The sequence below is a fragment of the Sinohyriopsis cumingii genome, chromosome 10 (assembly GCF_028554795.1).
Source record: "Sinohyriopsis cumingii isolate HCF-2022 chromosome 10, ASM2855479v2, whole genome shotgun sequence".
NCBI classification, from domain to species: Eukaryota; Metazoa; Mollusca; class Bivalvia; order Unionida; family Unionidae; genus Sinohyriopsis; species Sinohyriopsis cumingii.
Genome location: NC_142970.1, coordinates 93,007,516 through 93,029,167, shown reverse-complemented (window position 1 = coordinate 93,029,167; position 21,652 = coordinate 93,007,516). Strand labels below are relative to the sequence as shown.

General features: G+C 37.5%; 1 protein-coding gene across 2 annotated transcripts in view; it reads right to left on the bottom strand.

Annotated features, from left to right (window-relative positions):
- The window catches only part of LOC149790593 (alpha-catulin-like), a 153,409-nt gene that overhangs the window by 45,185 nt on the left and 86,572 nt on the right, over positions 1–21,652 (bottom strand). For both annotated transcript variants that reach the window (XM_089972694.1, XM_089972695.1), the window contains exons 6-8: positions 18,343–18,561; positions 15,173–15,376; positions 11,974–12,057 (exon numbers count right to left, since the gene is read on the bottom strand). In XM_089972694.1, the coding sequence (XP_089828820.1) occupies positions 11,974–12,057; positions 15,173–15,376; positions 18,343–18,561 (507 nt within the window). The remainder of the gene's footprint in view (positions 1–11,973; positions 12,058–15,172; positions 15,377–18,342; positions 18,562–21,652) is intronic.

Sequence of the window (21,652 nt, the reverse complement as noted above, 5' to 3'; positions counted from 1 at the left end):
CCTATAACTTGGGAGTGTTCCTTACTGATGTAATGTACTTAATACTGAGTCTACCCTACCACCTGGGAGTGTTCCTTACTGATGTAATGTACTTAATACTGAGTCTACCCTACCACTTGGGAGTGTTCCTTACTGATGTAATGTACTTAATACTGAGTCTACCCTACCACTTGGGAGTGTTCCTTACTGATGTAATGTACTTGATACTGAGTCTACCGTACCACTTGGGAGTGTTCCTTACTGATGTAATGTACTTGATACTGAGTCTACCCTACCACTTGGGAGTGTTCCTTACTTATGTAATGTACTTAATACTGAGTCTTCCTTACCACCTGGGAGTGTTCCTTACTGATGTAATGTACTTGATACTGAGTCTACCCTACCACTTGGGAGTGTTCCTTACTGATGTAATGTACTTGATACTGAGTCTACCCTACCACCTGGGAGTGTTCCTTACTGATGTAATGTACTTGATACTGAGTCTACCCTACCACTTGGGAGTGTTCCTTACTGATGTAATGTACTTAATACTGAGTCTACCCTACCACCTGGGAGTGTTCCTTACTGATGTAATGTACTTGATACTGAGCCTACCCTACCACTTGGGAGTGTTCCTTACTGATGCAATGTACTTGATACTTAGTCTACCCTACCACTTGGGAATGTTCCTTACTGATGTAATGTACTTAATACTGAGTCTTCCTTACCACTTGGGAGTGTTCCTTACTGATGTAATGTACTTAATACTGAGTCTTCCTTACCACTTGGGAGTGTTCCTTACTGATGCAATGTACTTAATACTGAGTCTACCCTACCACTTGGGAGTGTTTCTTACTGATGTAATGTACTTGATACTGAGTCTACCCTACCACTTGGAAGTGTTCCTTACTGATGTAATGTACTTAATACTGAGTCTTCCTTACCACTTGGGAGTGTTCCTTACTGATGTAATGTACTTGATACTGAGTCTACCCTACCACTTGGGAGTGTTCCTTACTGATGTAATGTACTTAATACTGAGTCTTCCTTACCACTTGGGAGTGTTCCTTACTGATGTAATGTACTTGATACTGAGTCTACCCTACCACTTGGGAGTGTTCCTTACTGATGTAATGTACTTGATACTGAGTCTACCCTACCACTTGGGAGCGTTCGTTACTGATGTAATGTACTTAATACTGAGTCTTCCTTACCACTTGGGAGTGTTCCTTACTGATGTAATGTACTTAATACTGAGTCTACCCTACCACTTGGGAGTGTTCCTTACTGATGTAATGTACTTAATACTGAGTCTTCCTTACCACTTGGGAGTGTTCCTTACTGATGTAATGTACTTGATACTGAGTCTACCCTACCGCTTGGGAGTGTTCCTTACTGATGTAATGTACTTGATACTGAGTCTACCCTACCACCTGGGAGTGTTCCTTACTGATGTAATGTACTTGATACTGAGTCTACCCTACCACTTGGACGTGTTCCTTACTGATGTAATGTACTTAATACTGAGTCTACCCTACCACTTGGGAGTGTTCCTTACTGATGTAATGTACTTGATACTGAGCCTACCCTACCACTTGGGAGTGTTCCTTACTGATGTAATGTACTTAATACTGAGTCTACCCTACCACCTGGGAGTGTTCCTTACTGATGCAATGTACTTGATACTTAGTCTACCCTACCACTTGGGAGTGTTCCTTACTGATGTAATGTACTTAATACTGAGTCTTCCTTACCACTTGGGAGTGTTCCTTACTGATGTAATGTACTTAATACTGAGTCTTCCTTACCACTTGGGAGTGTTCCTTACTGATGTAATGTACTTAATACTGAGCCTACCCTACCACTTGGGAGTGTTCCTTACTGATGTAATGTACTTGATACTTAGTCTACCCTACCACCTGGGAGTGTTCCTTACTGACGTAATGTACTTAATACTGAGTCTTCCTTACCACTTGGGAGTGTTCCTTACTGATGTAATATACTTAATACTGAGTCTACCCTACCACTTGGGAGTGTTCCTTACTGATGTAATGTACTTGATACTGAGCCTACCCTACCACTTGGGAGTGTTCCTTACTGATGTAATGTACTTGATACTGAGTCTATCCTACCACTTGGGAGTATTCCTTACTGATGTAATGTACTTGATACTGTATCTACCCTACCACTTAGGAGTGTTCCTTACTGATGTAATGTACTTGATACTGAGTGTACCCTACCACTTGGGGAGTGTTCCTTATCGACAAAAAATGTACTTGATACTGAGTCTACCCTACCACTTGGGGAGTGATCCTTATCGACAAAAAATGTACTTGATACTGAGTCTACCCTACCACTTGGAGTAATTAGATCATAACTTTGCTAACTGCCTCTATTTAAATATATATATACGAAAAGATCGTGGCTACATGAATGGTAAAATTTTACAAATTTTAAAAGATGTTACATGTCACATTATTGGTCCCAATCTTAACTTCTGATACAAATGTTTATGAAAGATTGCATTTACTGAAAAGATGTATTTAAAGATATGAAATTCAAATTTTAAGTCATTCATAAAGTTATGAAGCTTGACAACAGTCAGCTATACACAGCATGAATTGAAGCAAAAGCTGTTTATACATAGTGGATATCTGATTTACAACCTTCATGGCTTCATTATTCCTGTAAATATTAATTACAATTCTTACATATGTATATAGTTATAAATTTTTTTTAAAAAGTTCAAGAAATATCAGATCAATAAATTAATTTTTGTTTAAGAATTATTCAAATCACAAAAGATGGGCACATAAATACAAAGTAGCATGAACTAATAACTTCAAATACATCACATGTTGCAATTTTAACCAATCAAAATGCTTGTTACAAAAATGTGGTAAATTTTTTTAATTACATTCCAGAATGAATGACAATTTTATAATATAACTAATTGTGGGGGTGTAGTGGTTGTCTAGGGGTGGGGTTCTTCTTATAGACTTTAACGAATTATGAGAAGTTCCCCTGGTCCTTATTCAGAAGGTTAATTCTGGACACTATATTATTTATTGACTAAATATATTTATGGCTACGAGCCCCCAGTCAGCAATGCCGACAGTTAAATTAAAAGAAATACAAAGATGAAATTTAAACAATAACAATTTAATAAATGAAATTTAAAAGAATTTAAAGTAATCAATGTCTCTCTTTCACCCAATGATCCCTTTGATCATCATTTGAGTTCACAGTGTGAGGAGATTTTTCCCTTCTTGAGTGCTACTCATCTAAATCTCTTCGTTCCCTTGTCTTTCTCTCCTTTCGTGATCTCTACTTCCGCTTCCTCTTCTATAATCCTTGTTCCTTGCCGTTATCTTGACTTCCGGTTCCTCTTCTAGTATCCGGAACCCTTGACGGTATCCCTTGAGGTCACCCGAAATTCACTCGGTATATCTCACCGTCACCCGAAATTCTCTGAACTTCTCTCGTCCCCCGAAATTCTCTGAAATTCTTTCGTCCCCCGAAAGCTTCCTGTTGAAAGGTATAATGCATTAGCATAGGGTTATAAAAATCTTCCCTCACACTACGTCACTGAACTGAACCATCAGTTTAAGGCGGGACATTTGGGTCGCGCATGCGCACACATCGAAATTCCCATACACTTCCGCCGCTTACAAAAATGGCGCCATAACACAATCACACAAAGGATTCAAATATCTACATACTGAGCCCTATCAGTATATACATACAAAATATTTCAAATATGATTGTACTAAAATATTACTACGATTAGTAATATGACTATCTATATATTTATATATATTTATATATTTCCTACACAAGCGTACCAAATCCACAATATTCACATTCAAATGGTGATAAACGGCAATCCGTTACTCAATGGCAAAATCTATCATTACGTAAACAAATTTCTTGTCTACCAAAATATAACTACGCAAAGAATTACAATATTAATTCTTATAGCGGCTAACGAGCAATACAATTCTTCACAAATACAAATCGTCCTTTCAAAAGGGCGTAAACGTAATAATCCACGAAATAATATGCACACATATTACTAGCGAAAGAAGAGAACATTTTCGCCTCACAAAATAAGGTGTACATAGTAACATTATGAATAATGATGCAACGAATCAACATCGTAATCAATCGTAAACAAAAGTACTAGCTAAAGTCATGAAAAAAATGCAAAATATTAAGGTCATAATTAACTATTCATACTTCAATACAAGTAAAATGTATACATACGACAAATTCTCTTCAATTAACAGCAGTCGTATCAAGCAGAATCAACGTAACATCAAACTTACCTGATCGAAGCTATTTCATGAATTTCCTAAATTCCGCCAATTTTTACGAATGGCTAACGGAGTGTGTGTCACTGCGACTCTTAAACACCAACTGACGAATTTCAGGCTTGTACCAGTCTTACGCCAGTTTCTCGAATCAAGTCCCACCTACAACGCATCCCGATTGGATGGCGACGGACTCTGGTCATTTGATCGAACTGTCAATCATAAAAATGTCAGTCTGTGTGTCCCCATGTACTGTCCAGCCTACCATTGTCGGCTTCCGGCTCTTTGAAGTTGTCTACGTCACGTGTTCCCATGTACAAAGATTCCCGCCAGATTTCCACTCAAGAGCTCAAACAAAGACTGGGTTACGTAAGAGGATTAGCCAACTTAGGCACTTGGAAAAACAAAGCTTACCTGGCTCCACTTACAGACTTATAAATACATGTATAATACAAGGGGTTGGGGTAAAACATCACATCCCCCCACGCTTGAGAATAAAATCAGGATTTTATTCACTCAAACTAAAAAAGCAAAAGTGTTACACGATATAAGAACAAAATCAGCAAAATGAACTAAATGCTAAACTGAGTATGAACACGAAAATATAACAAATGATCTATATCATTTCGGCGCTTCTACTCATGAAATCTGCGCCTACGTTTTCAGATCCTTTCACGTATCTGATCTGCATCTGGTACTGCTGTAAAAACAGCGACCATCGCATCAATCGACCATTGGACAACTTTGCCTGCGCCAGATAGGCGAGTGGTTGGTGGTCGGTCTCCAATATGAACTTACGTCCATATAGGTATCGCTCGAACCGTGATATGCCGAACACGATTCCGAGACATTCCCTCTCCGATACTGAGTAATTCTTCTCGGCAGCAGACAACTTCCGGCTGCCGTATGCGACAGGAAAAAGCGTCTTGTCATGCTCCTGGAGCAGTACTGCTCCCAGTCCCGTGTCGCATGCATCGGTGCGCAGAACGAATTCTTTATCCAAGTCCGGTTAAATCCATGGCAACACGTCTAAATGGTTCATCGATAAGGGGCGTACTCCCCAAAGGGATGGGTCGCTGATCCGTTTTCGGTGCCATTCTCTGGCATTTGTCACAGGAGAGACAGAACCGTTTTACGTCTCCCTGGACCCCTGGCCAGTAAAACTCTTTTACAAGACGGTCACGCGTCTTAGCAATTCCCATGTGTCCACCCATGAGACTCTCGTGTGCAAGTTTCAGTACTTCGCAACGCTTTTCCTTTGGCACGACGACTTGCTTGAAGTGTTCGTTGTGTTTCCTGGCGTGGCGATACAAGATTCCCTTCTTGTAGACAAACTTCACCGCGCCGTTCGGAGTTTCCCTTTCTGTTCCCGCTTCTGCGTGTTTGTGCAACTGCGCCAGAGTTGCGTCCTCCTGTTGCAGCTTCCTTAACTCCGCTGGAATAACATTACTAACCGGTGTCGATGTAACTTGGATTGGCTTTTGTTTCGGCTGTCGACTCATGGCCCTGGTTTCAACAGCACTCACTGGCATAGGTGTGCAGGTTTCGGGGTTCGGCTGGGGTAACACATAACGGCAACCCAATATGACGTCATGTGATAGCCCCTCCAAGCAAGCAGCTTCAATTTTCCCCTTCACGTATGGTGAATCGAGGTCAATGACAGCTACTGGTAATGAGTCACGCGCGCAGTTCGCGTACTGAACTTCTATTACCTCCCCTGTATAGTCCTCCGGCTTGACATATTTCTTGTCGACAAGCGCGGGGACGCTGCACCCAGTGTCATACAAGATGGTGGCGCCTTCACCATTGACAGTTGCGGCCGCAAGGTTGGCTGGGTTGCGACTCGCTTCCGGCACACATTCCTTCTTAGCTACGACATTCACCTGGGTCTGCCTGCCCTTGGGACAGTCCCTGGCAAAATGCCCCAGGCGCTTGCAATTAAAACATGTCGGCGGCCCTCGCCGACTTGCAAGTCCTGGTTTCGTGGGTGAGGCCTGTCCAGGTCGATAGGCGGCAGCCCTACCTGTAGGTGCCCCTCCGACCTTCCCGTCGCCCTGACGGTTACGGACAGCCGGCTCAACCTCCCCCATACGACGCGACTCAGAGGGTCGGGGTCGGTCAGCAACCCCGGAACCTCCACTCTTCGAGTGCGCCTGCTCGTATCGCTCCGCCATGTTAGCGATCTCTTCGAGCGTCCGGTGTTCTCTTTCTGCTAAGAAAACTGTCAACTCGCGACGGTAAGTACCCAGGACATGTTCCTTGAGTATTACCTCGCGTAGCCCTTCGTACGTGCGTTCGACTTCGGCCATTTTCATCCACTTCTCAAATAAACCTCGAACACGGTTGTGGAATTGAGAGTGGGTCTCTGTTACCTTTTTCACCGAGTCCCGGAAAAGTTTCCGGTAAGTCTCGGCGGTCAGCCGATAATGGCAGAGAAGCGCCTTCTTGAGGGCAGTGTAGTCATCAGCCTCTTCTGCAGTTAAGCCGTGGTAGACTTCCCGAGCTGCACCTTGCAAAAAGGCTGAGACATTAATGGCCCAGTGCTGTTCAGGGACCTGATGAGCGCGTGCGAGTTTCTCAAACTGGACGAGAAAATCGTCAATAGCCTCCTCCCTATCATTGAAGCGTGACATGTTGATCTGGACTATCCGGTGGTCGATGAAAGGTCGGCCGGTTGTTCCAGAGCTTGTACTGGCGTCGTCCCGTCCGTTGGTCCTAGCTTCAACTCTGACCTTTTCCATCTCCAGAGTGTGAGCGAGTCTGGCTAGCTCCAGCTCTTTCTGGGCGTCTCGGTCCGCTGCTTCTCGGTCCGCGGCTATCTTGGCTTGATCCGCTGAGATCTTGGCTAACTCTTGGTCCGCTGCTATCTTGGCTAGTTCTCTCTGGGCTTCTCTTTCCGCTGCTTTTTCGGCCTTCCATTCCTTGATCCTCTCTTCTATAAAGGTTGCCAGGCGATCTCCCTCGTATCCAAGATCTTCCGACCCCATGGCGCGGTATTCCTTTATCATTTGTCGTTCGGTAGCCATTATACTAATGTAAAGTGATACCTTGTCTCAAAATTCAAACAGTATACAGATATTTGTAATACCAGTTTAAATACTTACCTGTCGACAACAACTAGTTTCGTTCAGGTAAGATATTTGTTCGATATCTGCTTCACACGTACTGCTATGAATGGAAGATCTACAAAGCCTGCACATATGACAATAAAAATACAAGATGAGAAAATCACAAAATTTCAGATACAAAGAATGGAAAATATCTCACACTGTTCACTAATACTTCTACCAATAACTTTAAGTCCCAAAATAATATATATGTCTAATTCATATCCCGGACGAAGCGCCCACTGTGGGGGTGTAGTGGTTGTCTAGGGGTGGGGTTCTTCTTATAGACTTTAACGAATTATGAGAAGTTCCCCTGGTCCTTATTCAGAAGGTTAATTCTGGACACTATATTATTTATTGACTAAATATATTTATGGCTACGAGCCCCCAGTCAGCAATGCCGACAGTTAAATTAAAAGAAATACAAAGATGAAATTTAAACAATAACAATTTAATAAATGAAATTTAAAAGAATTTAAAGTAATCAATGTCTCTCTTTCACCCAATGATCCCTTTGATCATCATTTGAGTTCACAGTGTGAGGAGATTTTTCCCTTCTTGAGTGCTACTCATCTAAATCTCTTCGTTCCCTTGTCTTTCTCTCCTTTCGTGATCTCTACTTCCGCTTCCTCTTCTATAATCCTTGTTCCTTGCCGTTATCTTGACTTCCGGTTCCTCTTCTAGTATCCGGAACCCTTGACGGTATCCCTTGAGGTCACCCGAAATTCACTCGGTATATCTCACCGTCACCCGAAATTCTCTGAACTTCTCTCGTCCCCCGAAATTCTCTGAAATTCTTTCGTCCCCCGAAAGCTTCCTGTTGAAAGGTATAATGCATTAGCATAGGGTTATAAAAATCTTCCCTCACACTACGTCACTGAACTGAACCATCAGTTTAAGGCGGGACATTTGGGTCGCGCATGCGCACACATCGAAATTCCCATACACTTCCGCCGCTTACAAAAATGGCGCCATAACACAATCACACAAAGGATTCAAATATCTACATACTGAGCCCTATCAGTATATACATACAAAATATTTCAAATATGATTGTACTAAAATATTACTACGATTAGTAATATGACTATCTATATATTTATATATATTTATATATTTCCTACACAACCGTACCAAATCCACAATATTCACATTCAAATGGTGATAAACGGCAATCCGTTACTCAATGGCAAAATCTATCATTACGTAAACAAATTTCTTGTCTACCAAAATATAACTACGCAAAGAATTACAATATTAATTCTTATAGCGGCTAACGAGCAATACAATTCTTCACAAATACAAATCGTCCTTTCAAAAGGGCGTAAACGTAATAATCCACGAAATAATATGCACACATATTACTAGCGAAAGAAGAGAACATTTTCGCCTCACAAAATAAGGTGTACATAGTAACATTATGAATAATGATGCAACGAATCAACATCGTAATCAATCGTAAACAAAAGTACTAGCTAAAGTCATGAAAAAAATGCAAAATATTAAGGTCATAATTAACTATTCATACTTCAATACAAGTAAAATGTATACATACGACAAATTCTCTTCAATTAACAGCAGTCGTATCAAGCAGAATCAACGTAACATCAAACTTACCTGATCGAAGCTATTTCATGAATTTCCTAAATTCCGCCAATTTTTACGAATGGCTAACGGAGTGTGTGTCACTGCGACTCTTAAACACCAACTGACGAATTTCAGGCTTGTACCAGTCTTACGCCAGTTTCTCGAATCAAGTCCCACCTACAACGCATCCCGATTGGATGGCGACGGACTCTGGTCATTTGATCGAACTGTCAATCATAAAAATGTCAGTCTGTGTGTCCCCATGTACTGTCCAGCCTACCATTGTCGGCTTCCGGCTCTTTGAAGTTGTCTACGTCACGTGTTCCCATGTACAAAGATTCCCGCCAGATTTCCACTCAAGAGCTCAAACAAAGACTGGGTTACGTAAGAGGATTAGCCAACTTAGGCACTTGGAAAAACAAAGCTTACCTGGCTCCACTTACAGACTTATAAATACATGTATAATACAAGGGGTTGGGGTAAAACATCACACTAATTAAAGTTTACATTTGTAAGTGGAGATATTAGGTCATCACTGATAAAGTTCTGAAACAAACCATATTAAAACACACTAATTCATGTGTGATAATAATTAGTTACAAAAATAAACAAAATGTTCTGTGATACACTGCTATCGATTCAGAGTCTGTATAAAGTATATACAATGAAATTTTCACTGTAGAAAGTTTTCAAATTAACAATGTACAAAATTTTCAAATTGATGCAATAGCATAATTATTGAAAATCTTTTTTTCTTAAAATCTAAGAGGTACAATGTTAAAAAACTGGAAAACAGGTGCATTATATGATCTCAAATCAGGGTGTATATTGTTTGCCATTGAACCCTATTTGTACTCATATACAATCATGTTTCAGGGCCTGAACATTATGATGGTCAGAGACTCAGGAGTAATATTTTTTTTGGACCTGTTATATGTTAGCTACATTTGCCCATCAGACCTTCAATATTTGTTGTGTCTAAAATGGAAGAAAGTGCGCTTTTTTAATCCTTAAATCATTCAAAAGGAGTTATGAAAGTGCATTGACGCAAACAGAATTTGATCGATAGTGAGAGACGGATGATGTATAATGTTACTCGAAATTGGAAAATTTAGCATGCATTATAAGAATTACCAGTCTATGTTTGATCTCTGCAAATGAAAAAGTTTCTCCATTCTCAACAACAACTAAAACTAAGCATCAATTGTTTTGGCATACCACATGTTCTAGACTGATGACCGAGTTTGTTTATATATGGATTTCCCAGAGAGGGCAAGACACAACCAAAGATAATTTGTCTACAAGTTACACTGCAGGACCTCAAACATATTAAGTCCAAAAAGGATGCAAACTGTGATAATAAAAACATTTTCAGACTGTACAGAATCACTGGAAAAATACTTGACCATGCCAGGTTGACTATGATGAAAAGTTACCTATGTTTCATTTAGAATGTATGACACACCCTTAATAAAAATATCTTTCAAATACCTTATTTAAAGCCATGTCCCATTTTTTAAACTGACCCACTGATAGCACAAGAAACAAGCAAATAGCATACTACATGCATCTGAATGGTTATTGTTTGTCAATCTAACATACCCTCCCCCATCAACAAAACCCCAATTGCTCAAGAATTTTTAAATTTCAGCGTAGATCAAAAGAAAAGGTCTGAATGTCTTTTCAGCACCGCATATGGGGTGACAAAAGCTGGAAAACCTTTCTCTAATTTTGAGTTTGCTTTCAAGATTCAGCAAAAGAAAGGTTTAGATCTGACACAAAATTAAATTGACAGTCACGGCTTTCCTCAACTCCATATTTTGTTCCCCGAAAACACCAATAAAAAAGCAATTGTCTAAATTCACAGTAGACATTCATTTTGCTGCTTTTCATGTATTTTCGCTAATGTTAATACAGTAATACCTTGAACATTTGCGAGGTTAGGTTCCAGAACCAGTCGCGGATCAGGAGGAATCGCGAATGTTTGGTACGAGTCACTAAAAATGCTAATAAATGCTTATTTCTAGGGTTCAAACCCTAAATATGACCCAAATCATGCTCCCAAAGCACTTTAATTTCATTTAAAAGTTAGCTTAATACATTAACCTTAAACAGAGAAATAAACGGTTGACGAAAAAATAGAGTACAGTATAGCCTAATGGGTATTTGCCACACTAGCGCATTTACAGTACGGTACATGTACACTAATATTACCCCTATACTAATTCATTGGCTGCCGTTTTCTTTTGCACTCACAGTAAGGTAAAACCAAGTAACGAATGGGACTGTAAACTTAATGACTGACGTTTTCATTGTCATTGTCAGGAAGGTAAACTAGGTAAACTTCATATGTCACAGAAGTCATATAATGAAGGTACAATTCAATAAAATAAAGAAAACATGTATGTAGAGGGTACCAATGAAAATTTCGTGAATCCGTGAATTCGCGAATCCAGAAACACGAATACACGAGGTATTACTGTACACTGTAGCAAATATTCATATCAGATATAGCTGTTTGTATTGTGTAATAGACATTTCTCTTAGTTTTGCTTCTTCCCTCTCTTATCCTTGTTAAGTCAACTTGGGAACACCTGATTCTCCAGCTAATTGCATTTATTTAACACTGGTTTTAATCACGATTAAGATAAACAGTACTGGATTAACAATAATGTGATCCATAATGATGTATACTCAGATAAACATAAAATATGGATACATTTTAGGTCCAAAAAATGTATTTATGACAAAAGTTCTTGAATACTTTTGATTACACCAAACTGCAATAATCTGCCAGGTAACCAGAAAAACCTGCAGGGTAATCAGATTTTCCAAGCACACTGCCCATGGGCAACCAAGGATTTTCAAAATCTGTCTACCCTGATTTGGCACTACATGTTCAGTTTGGAATTACATGTGGCATTTGATATTTAATTTTACTATCCTTTTCATCTCATTCTTGTTCCCTTATATTTACATAGTTTTACCTGTTTCCTCAGATTTTTAGACACTTCAAGTGTTTTTAATACTGCAGTTTCTAATTCTTGACTCGATGTAGAGTCCCTTTGAGACTGAAATAAAAAAGAACAGACAATTCAGTCTACTTCAAACAATATACTGATAACAAAGTTTTGTTACAACTGTGAATTCATGTATTTTTGTGGTTAGCAGTTTGCATGATTTTAAGGTAGCAATTACGATGATTTTGTGGGTAGCAGTTTATATGATTTTGACATTAGCTCTGGTGACCTCAGTGGTGAGAGCATCCACCTCTGATGCAGGAGGTTGCAGGTCTGAACCCTGGCCCAGTCATACCAAAGACTTACAAAAAATGGCACTTGACATTAAGAGGTTAGTGTTAGGACTGGTCAGCCTGGTGTCAGGACAATGTGACTGGGTGGGACATCATGCTACATGTCATGAGGCATGATACCTTAGGGCCAGACATCACTATAAACTGCCACAATGCATACATCGTAGTGATAGGACTGAAACATTCTTAAAGTTACATTAAAAATCAAAAGCACACATACACTTGACAGTAGCAGTTTGCATAATTTTGACAGTAACAGCTTGCATTATTTTATGGGAAGCAATGATTTTGTGGAAAGCCATGATAGCTCCACTGGTAGAGCATCAGACTTGTAATTTAAGGGTCATGGGGTCAATACCCCCACAGTTCGGTCAAGGTCATTTGTCTTTGTGTGTCCTTGGGTCAGGAACTTAGCTCCAATTTCCTCAGTATGATATAGTGAGTAATGTATTCAAAGTACTGATAAAACCAACAAAACAAAACCCTATTTATGCTTTTATAAATTTGGGGACTGAACAAGTGGTCAAATTATTTATATAGTTACGGTGAATTTGGGGACTGAAGAAGTGGTCCTATCATTTCTACATAAAGAATCATCCTAATTTCATTAGACCCGACTTTTTATGTGACTCTGTGTACTCTCCACCATACAAAGGTCTGGTTAAATGTTTCATTGCTCAATGTCATTCATAGAAGGTGCATCACTAAAACTTTGTATAAGTAAAACTACAAAGTCAATTTCCAATGTGACAGTAGTTGTGTACTTAAACTTATGAATCTTAAAGAGAAGTCTGACAGAATGTGACATGGGTCATCATATCTAGTGTCCTTAAATTCGCAAAGCCTAACAAGAAGTCTGACAGAATGTGACAAGGATCATGATATCTAGTGTCCATAAATTCACATAGCCAAATGAGAAGTCTGACAGAATGTGACAAGGATCATCGTACCTAGTGTCCTTAAATTCACAAAGCATAAGGAGAAGTCTGACAGAATGTGACAAGGATCATCATACCTAGTGTCCATAAATTCACATAGCCAAATGAGAAGTCTGACAGAATGTGACAAGGATCATCATACCTAGTGTCCTTAAATTCCCAAAGCATAAAGAGAAGTCTGACAGAATGTGACAAGGATCATCATACACAGTGTCCTTAAATTGGTGAAGCCTAATGAGAGGTCTGGTTGAATGTGACAAGGATCATTTTTACTCATGTTCTTAAATTCAGAGTTTTTTGAAGCCATAAAATCTATGAAACTTGTAATGTACATAATCAAAGTATTGAAAACACTGGTGGCTTGGAGTGATATTAACTGACATCAGATCAGATGGAAGAACATAACTCCAGACATACTGGGATTCATGGTCTTTGTTAATATTAATCTCATGGTCTTTGTTCATATTATAAAAAGACTGCTTTGTAACATTATTTGAAGCTTCCTTGTCCTAATTATAAAACACTTGCAAATTTACATTAACATTTGAAACATTATCTGATTTTCTTTTAAGAGTATATTCTACAATTGTTTCAAATATTACTGTCAGTACAACAATATCCAAGGGAGATAACTATTATAACTGAAGAAATTTCAGAAATATACCTTAGACCTATATACTTTTAGCAACAACATACATTTTATTACTATTATTAGCAACATAAATTATATTTAGTACAAGATAATGGACACTATGCCAAAAGAAAGGAGTCCAAAAACAGTAAATTCACAATATTACATCTTGAGATTATATTTTTAAAATCAAAACTTAAACATACAGAGTAACCATTCATTTCCAACTGCAAATATTTTAAAGATGCAGATAAATGAACATATCACAGATCTCAAAATCACATTATATGCGTGCCACATCCAGCAAATCAAAGGTTTTGACCACCATATACTCTAAGCAACCAGACATCAGTCACTGAATATCTCAAATATCACTACAAAAAAATCGTTTTTGATTTTTCAATACAATGAAACTGTTCAATAAACACCTTAACTAAGTAAAATTCAAAGGTCACTAGTTAAAGTTTCTTTGATGGACAATCAATACAGGACTCACTGAAAAGATTAATTCAATGGTCACTTGGTCCAGTTTAAAAATTGTTTCCTTGTTGGTCAATCATTATTAGTGCCAACAACAAATTTTGTTTCAGCATGTCCTGAGAAACATTTCTGCTACATCTGTTCAAACCTGGCTCAGTTGTTCTGGAGAAATAGCCAATAAGTTTTTTCATATGACTGCAATGGAAACCAAACCACTGCTAAGGAAGCAACCCTGTACATACCTCAACAAGTCCCAAGAAACATCCCTACAGTTTTATGAATAAGTGGCTCATCCATTTTGGTGAGGAAGTCACGATGGACAAAGACCGTAATGTAAGCTCACATTGTTCTTCTGCCAGGTGAGCAAAAAATACAATCTGGTTACATTACTCCACTGTAAGCCATTTTGATTAAAAATGTTGGACCAATCTGATTGGTTGGATAAAAGTAACTGATTTCAAATCACTTTCATGAAGTATTCCAATGTATGATCTCATATTTAAGTGATAGAGTAGAAAAAAAAGAACAAAAACTCTTTCTTTTAAACGGGTAATTTGAAATGTAAATCTCCTTGATGTGTTCTTATATTCTAAAATCAATAAAGTCAATGTACAGCATAAATTTAACAACAATAGCAGACGACCCTATACAACTCCAAATGCTAAAATGATTCAAACTGAATTACATGACTAGCTGTATATGATTGGGTGGCAAAGCTATAATGTTTACAAGAAATTAAGTATGGGCAGATAACTGATGAGAAACAGAAAAGGGAATACAGGACTACTATGGGATTATGCGTCTATAATAAAACAAAAGCTTACATGACTAGATCCCTTCTGCATTAGAACTTGAGTTGTATGCCCAAGTTTTTCTGTTAGCTCTATAATTTTCTCACGATGTTCGTGGGAAGTGTAGGCAGAGTCTGTGAACTCTTGGGAGTTCTCTATCACAGTTTCCAAGGCACACTGTAGTTTGTCTGCAACACTGGCATTAATTAGCGTGACCCGTGTTAATTCAACCTGATCCTGCAACAGAAGATTTATGAAAGCTGTTCTCTAAATTTTACAATATAAGTGGTATACATTCTATTCATCAATATTTATGACACATGCTATTAGTTTATGCCATGGTCTATTTCTCAACATATTCATTAGTGTTTTCTTCTACATTCTATTACAAAACATAGTCATCAACATTTTATGGCATGTTCTATTACTTGACATTTTATACCACATTCTATCAATCAATATTTTATATCGCATTATATTATTTGATTTTTGATGAAAAATTCTGTAAACCACATCAATACTGAATGTTACCTGATCAACTGCAGCACCTACGAATCTCCTTCTTCCAAAGCATATTTTTATCAAAACAAACTTTGAGAAGGGACTTTAAGGTTTATGCATTTGATCAAAATTGTGAGAGGGGCCTTTCAGGTTACGCAATTTATTAAAACTGTAAGAAGGGACTTTTAGGTTATGCATTTCATCATGAATGTAAATGACTGGGTTGACACATTAAAATGGACATTTCCCTTTTTTAATTATCAAATTTTTAACAATACAATTTTTTATATTTTACTCATTCATTTGCCTTTCTGTAGTTACTAATGGCAAAAAGTCTAAATGTGAAAATTTGGTGCCACTAATTTTTGTGAAGTCATATCTGACAGAAACCCATGACAATTCAAGAGCTCATACATACATACATAGGTAAAACTATGCTGCATGCATATTCTTTCAGATATCATGCTGCTTCATAAGAAATAGCTTAAGTTCTTCACATTTAATTTTCTTTTAAACTAATAAAATAGTATTAATTTACAGCTGAAATCATATTATAAATTTTGCAAGACAGAAATGCCCAGCATAATTGGATAACACAATATATTATCTACATTACTGATCCCTTTCATGTCTGTCATTCTTTCAGTTTTGTCTATATGTGCACACACATGTACACACACACACAAACACACACACACACACAACGAACCTGTCACCAACATTACTAAAATATGCAAGCTTAAAATTGGCATCTTTGTTATTCCACAATGTTGTGCGAGTGGGTTGTCAAGGAAATTGGCATTTTTTTTATTCCACAATGATGTGGGAGTGGGTTGTCAAGGAAATTAGCATCTTTGTTATTTCACAATGATGTGTGGGTTGTCGAGGAAATTGGCATCTTTGTTATTCCACAATGATGTGGGAGTGGGCTGCGGAGGACACTGGCATATTTGTTATTCCACAATGATGTGGGAGTGGGTTGTCAAGGAAATTGGCATCTTTGTTATTTCACAATGATGTGGGAGTGGGTTGTCAAGGAAATTGGCATCTTTGTTATTCCACAATGATGTGTGAGTGGGTTGTCGAGGAAATTGGCATCTTTGTTATTCCACAATGATGTGGGAGTGAGTTGTTGAGGAAATTGGCATCTTTGTTATTCCACAATGTGTGAGTGGTTAGTCATGGAAATTGGCATCTTTGTTATTCCACAATGATGTGGGAGTGGGTTGTCGAGGAAATTGGCATCTTTGTTATTCCACAATGATGTAGGAGTGGGTTGTCGAGGAAAGGTTCATACACCTCAGACATATAAACACATATACACTACCACTGATTCACAAATAATATAATCACACCACAAGCATATAAAACACTTATTATGCATTTCTCATTACACCGTCATACAAAACATTATTTTATGCATTTTTGATTACACTGGCATATGAAACACTTTTTTAATGCACGTCTGATTATACTGCATATGAAACACTTTTTATGATTTCTGAATATACTGGCATATAAAACACTTTTATGCATTTGTGATTACACTGGGATATGAAATGTTTTTTATGCATTTTTGATTACACTGACATATGAAACACTTTTTTATGCATTTCCAATTACACAGGCATATAAAACACCTTTATGCATTTCTAACTGCACAGGCATATAAAACATTTTTAAACATTTCTGATTACACACATATGAAACACTTTTTTATGCATTTCTGATTACACTGGCATATAAAACACATTTTCTGCATTTCTGATTATACAGGCATATGAAATACTTTTTTATGCATTTCCAATTACACAGGCATATAAAACACTTTTATGCATTTCTAATTGCACAGGCATAGGAGACCCTTTTATGCATTTCTGATTACACACATGAAACACTTTTTAATGCATTTCAGATTACAATGGCATATAAAACACTTTTTCTGCATTTCTGATTACACAGGCATATGAAATATTTTTATGCATTTCGGATTGCACATGTATATCAATCACTTTTATGCATTTCTGATGACATGGGCAAATAAAACATTTTTTATGCATTTCTGATTACACAGGCATATAAAACACTTTATGCATTTCTGATTACACAGGCATATAAAACACTTTGCATGCATTTCTGATTAAACAGGCATATGAAATACTTTTTTTAATTGTATTTCTGGTTAAACATAATTTAAGGCAATTGTGGTGACTGCGCCTCAACTTTTGTAAAGTTCAAAGCAACAACATATTGTTTACTTTTTTCTGTCTTCCTCTTCATTAAACAAATAAGATCAATACAACTAATTAAATCTCAATGTTCCCATAAATTTGAAGAAACATACAACAATATTAACATCTGAAGAATGGAGTTCCCCAACTAGCATCACAAGCCCATGTATGCATATCAGAAAGATTACAAATTCTCACTTTGCAATTTATGAAACAGCTTTTGCAAACTTAAAAATAAAAAATTCTAATCTTTGTACTGCAAGGAAAAGACAAAATGACACTCAAGTCTACTCTCTTTAAAACAAATGACACAAGTCATACTCTTAAAATAGCCTGCCTGGCAGTTTTGTGTTATGAGGTGCTATCCAAAAATCCCCAAAGAACCCAATGCCAATGAAAACATTCACGAAACTATGGTGGATGAGGTCTAAAACAACCTATTAATACGAATGATACCAATCATATACTTACATCAAAATCTTTAATAGCCCGACTAGCAGTCATGTGATGAGGTGCTAATACTATCCCAGAATCCCCATTGAACATAGGTGACCCATTGCCATTGGAAACAGGCTGGTAGCATCCATCTGTGACAACATGGTGGACAAGGTCTAATGATTGTCGCATCTGGATGAACAAGCCACGTCTATTTTGCCTTGCTGATTCGCAATCTGGGTGCCGTAAACATGTCTGAAATGGTTATATAGAAAGTTATGAGAATATGGATGGCTTGGAGAGTTGAAGTAATATAATTTACATAAGCTGACCTGTAAAAATGCTACTATAGAGTTATTACTATTCCAGGCCCTTTTCTACTAACAAAAACACACTGCTCTAAGTAATTATAATACTTTCCAAACGTTTTACTCTTTAAATATCACAGAAGAATTTATATTAACATCTGAAACTTTCAGATTTATTCTGATGATTTCCTTTTAAAGGCATTTTCAATGTTTTTTTCCAGTACAATGCACTACCAAACAGGGAACAATATCTAAGGAAGTTAACTAATAGCAGGTATAATAACCAACCTAAAACTGAGTAACCCCCTGCCCCAACATATACAATTTACCCTGAAGGCCAATGCTTGTATTCTTTGCTACTGGGCTGTGTATTGGCCCCATGTTTATTGATAAGTTCCTTGACACCGGGATCAACATTATGACTGACAGCAAGCTCTTCAATCTGAGGAGAATACAGGCAAAGATGAAGTTACAGGAAGTGACTGATCGTGATATCCTATTTGCTGACAGCTGTTCCCTGAATGCCAAATCTGAGTCTGAAGTGAAATACAGTATGAACCATTTTTTTTTTAATCTTGTGACAATTTTGATTTCACGATCAGCATTAAAAAAATGGACATGGAAAGCCTTATACCATCACAGTAAATAGACAAACCCTTGTGGCAGTGGACAAGTTCACCTATCTCGGCAGCACACTGTCACATGCAGTGAACATGAAATAAATGCCAGAATTGCTAAAGGAAGTATGGCCTTTGACAGACTATGTGCAAATGTGTGGGAGTGGAGAGGCATCAGTCTACAACCAAAACTTAAGGTCTACAAAGCCAACATGTTGCAACGGTGAAATCTTGACGCTGTAAAGATGCCATGCCAAGAAGCTGAACCATTTTTTTTATATGGTCTGCCTGTGGAAACTGTAGCAAATAAGATGCAAGACAGGATCCTAGACAATGAGGATCTCACCAAGGCGGGCATTCCAAGAATCTACACTCTGCTGAGGAAATCACAGTTAGGATGGACAGGCCATATCACCAGGATGTCAAATGAGCAATTACCAAACTACCAAAGAAGACCTGTACAGTGAGCTGCAGGAGGGAAAGAGGTCTCTGGGTAGTAAGAAGAACAAATACTCCTTCAAGTCATCCTTGAAACACTTCAACATTGATCCTGACTCTTGGGAAGATCTCACACAGAAAAGCTCCACCTGGTGTAGTATCATCCATATTGGAACAACAGACTATGAATGGAGGAAAACTGCAGAGGCAATGCAATCATAGAACTGTAGCATGTCCTCTATTGATCTAAGATAATGAACCTCATGCACCAGATATAGAGAAACTAAAATCCAACAAAGCAAAAACAAAATTATTTTAATTTATATATTGCATAATTTGTATAATTACCATTTATACTCACTGATTAGTCAATCCCATGTAAGTTGCACCCCCACACCCATAAAATCAGTAAAATAAGTTATTTCTACATGACCACTTGTTCCGGTATGCAAATATTTTAACATGAAACTTGCTTGGAATAAAGATGGCTATAATAGTATTAATTTATGTATGCTCCTTATATTGATCAATAGCTGTATATTAAGGCTAATACAACTCAGGGCAAAAAATGTCAAGACAGACTGGCAAACCTTGCTGTCTAATATCTTCTAACCCTCAACCAAAAATAATTCTTGTATTTAAAGAAACTAAAGTTATATTCCATATTTATTACATCCATAAAATTGACTGGCTGAAAACGTCAAACACAATAAGCAGCAATAAATTGTGTTTTGAATTCTAATGAACAGGTAGCACACGCTGAACAGCAATACAATGTATTGTGAATTCCAATTGGATGAACAGGTCACACACAAGGGACAGCTTTACAATGTACAGTGAATTATGACTGGCTGAACAGGTCACACACACTGAACAGCAATACAATGTATTGTGAATTCTGATTGGCTGCATAGGTTGCACACAGTGATCAGCAGCAATACAATGTATTGGTTCCATGACAGTCATTTCAGTTCCATAAAACAATATACAGTGTTCACATATTGATATTCTTCAAAAATGGTATGACACAAATATAACATTTATGGACTTTTGTTTCACAACAGTGCATGATACATTTTACAGCTAAATAAGACATGTACTTTGCTCAACAAAAAAGTGCATAGCAATAAAGAAAATCATCCTCTAAAGAAAATCATCCTTTAAAGAAAATCATCCTCTAATTCATTAAAGTGATTGCAGCAGTGATCTCTTAGTCAAGTCAGCACCCCCACTCCTAAAAAAAATACCATCAACTCCACGAAATGCCCCACCCCCCAACCCCAAGCTGGAACCATATTAGCCAACCCTTATGACAACCCTACTCTTCGTAGCTATAAAGCACTAAAAGAAACAGAAGAGGGCAGGTGATGAGTCAACTTGTCTTTCTCAATATATCAAAGTGAAAATGTAATTTTGCTTTATCAATGTTCATCCAAACATCGACCCTGATGTATATTATTGATATTAAAACTCCACAGAAGATACAACTCAGATTTCTTACTGTCTGATTTATAGATCAACAACTCTGACAGCTTAATGGAATAATGATGTCCCTGCTGTTGTTGTAATTTACTGTAGGTAACCCTAACAAAAATAAACAATGTTAATTATGAAATGAAATAAATTCAAAAATTAAATATTTCGTATTAAGTATCAATATATAAAGTTTTGCATTGTAGAAAATATGAATTGAACAATAACACATAATACTGAGAAATTTTTCTTAGTGCAATCTTAACTTGATGAGGTGAATCAGATTTGCACAGATCTATTTACCTTTTGCCAAGAGCAAGCTTTACGTTATTTGCTATATTTCAACATGAAATTTCACTGAAAATAAGATATACAGTACTTTTTAGCACAGGTTTTGATTTTATTGATAAACTGTATGCTAAAGGTCAATATTTTGGGGTTAATATAAAATAGTCAGCGGCCAAGTGTGTGTAATTAACAGGAGTCAATATAACAGTCAGAGGTCTATAG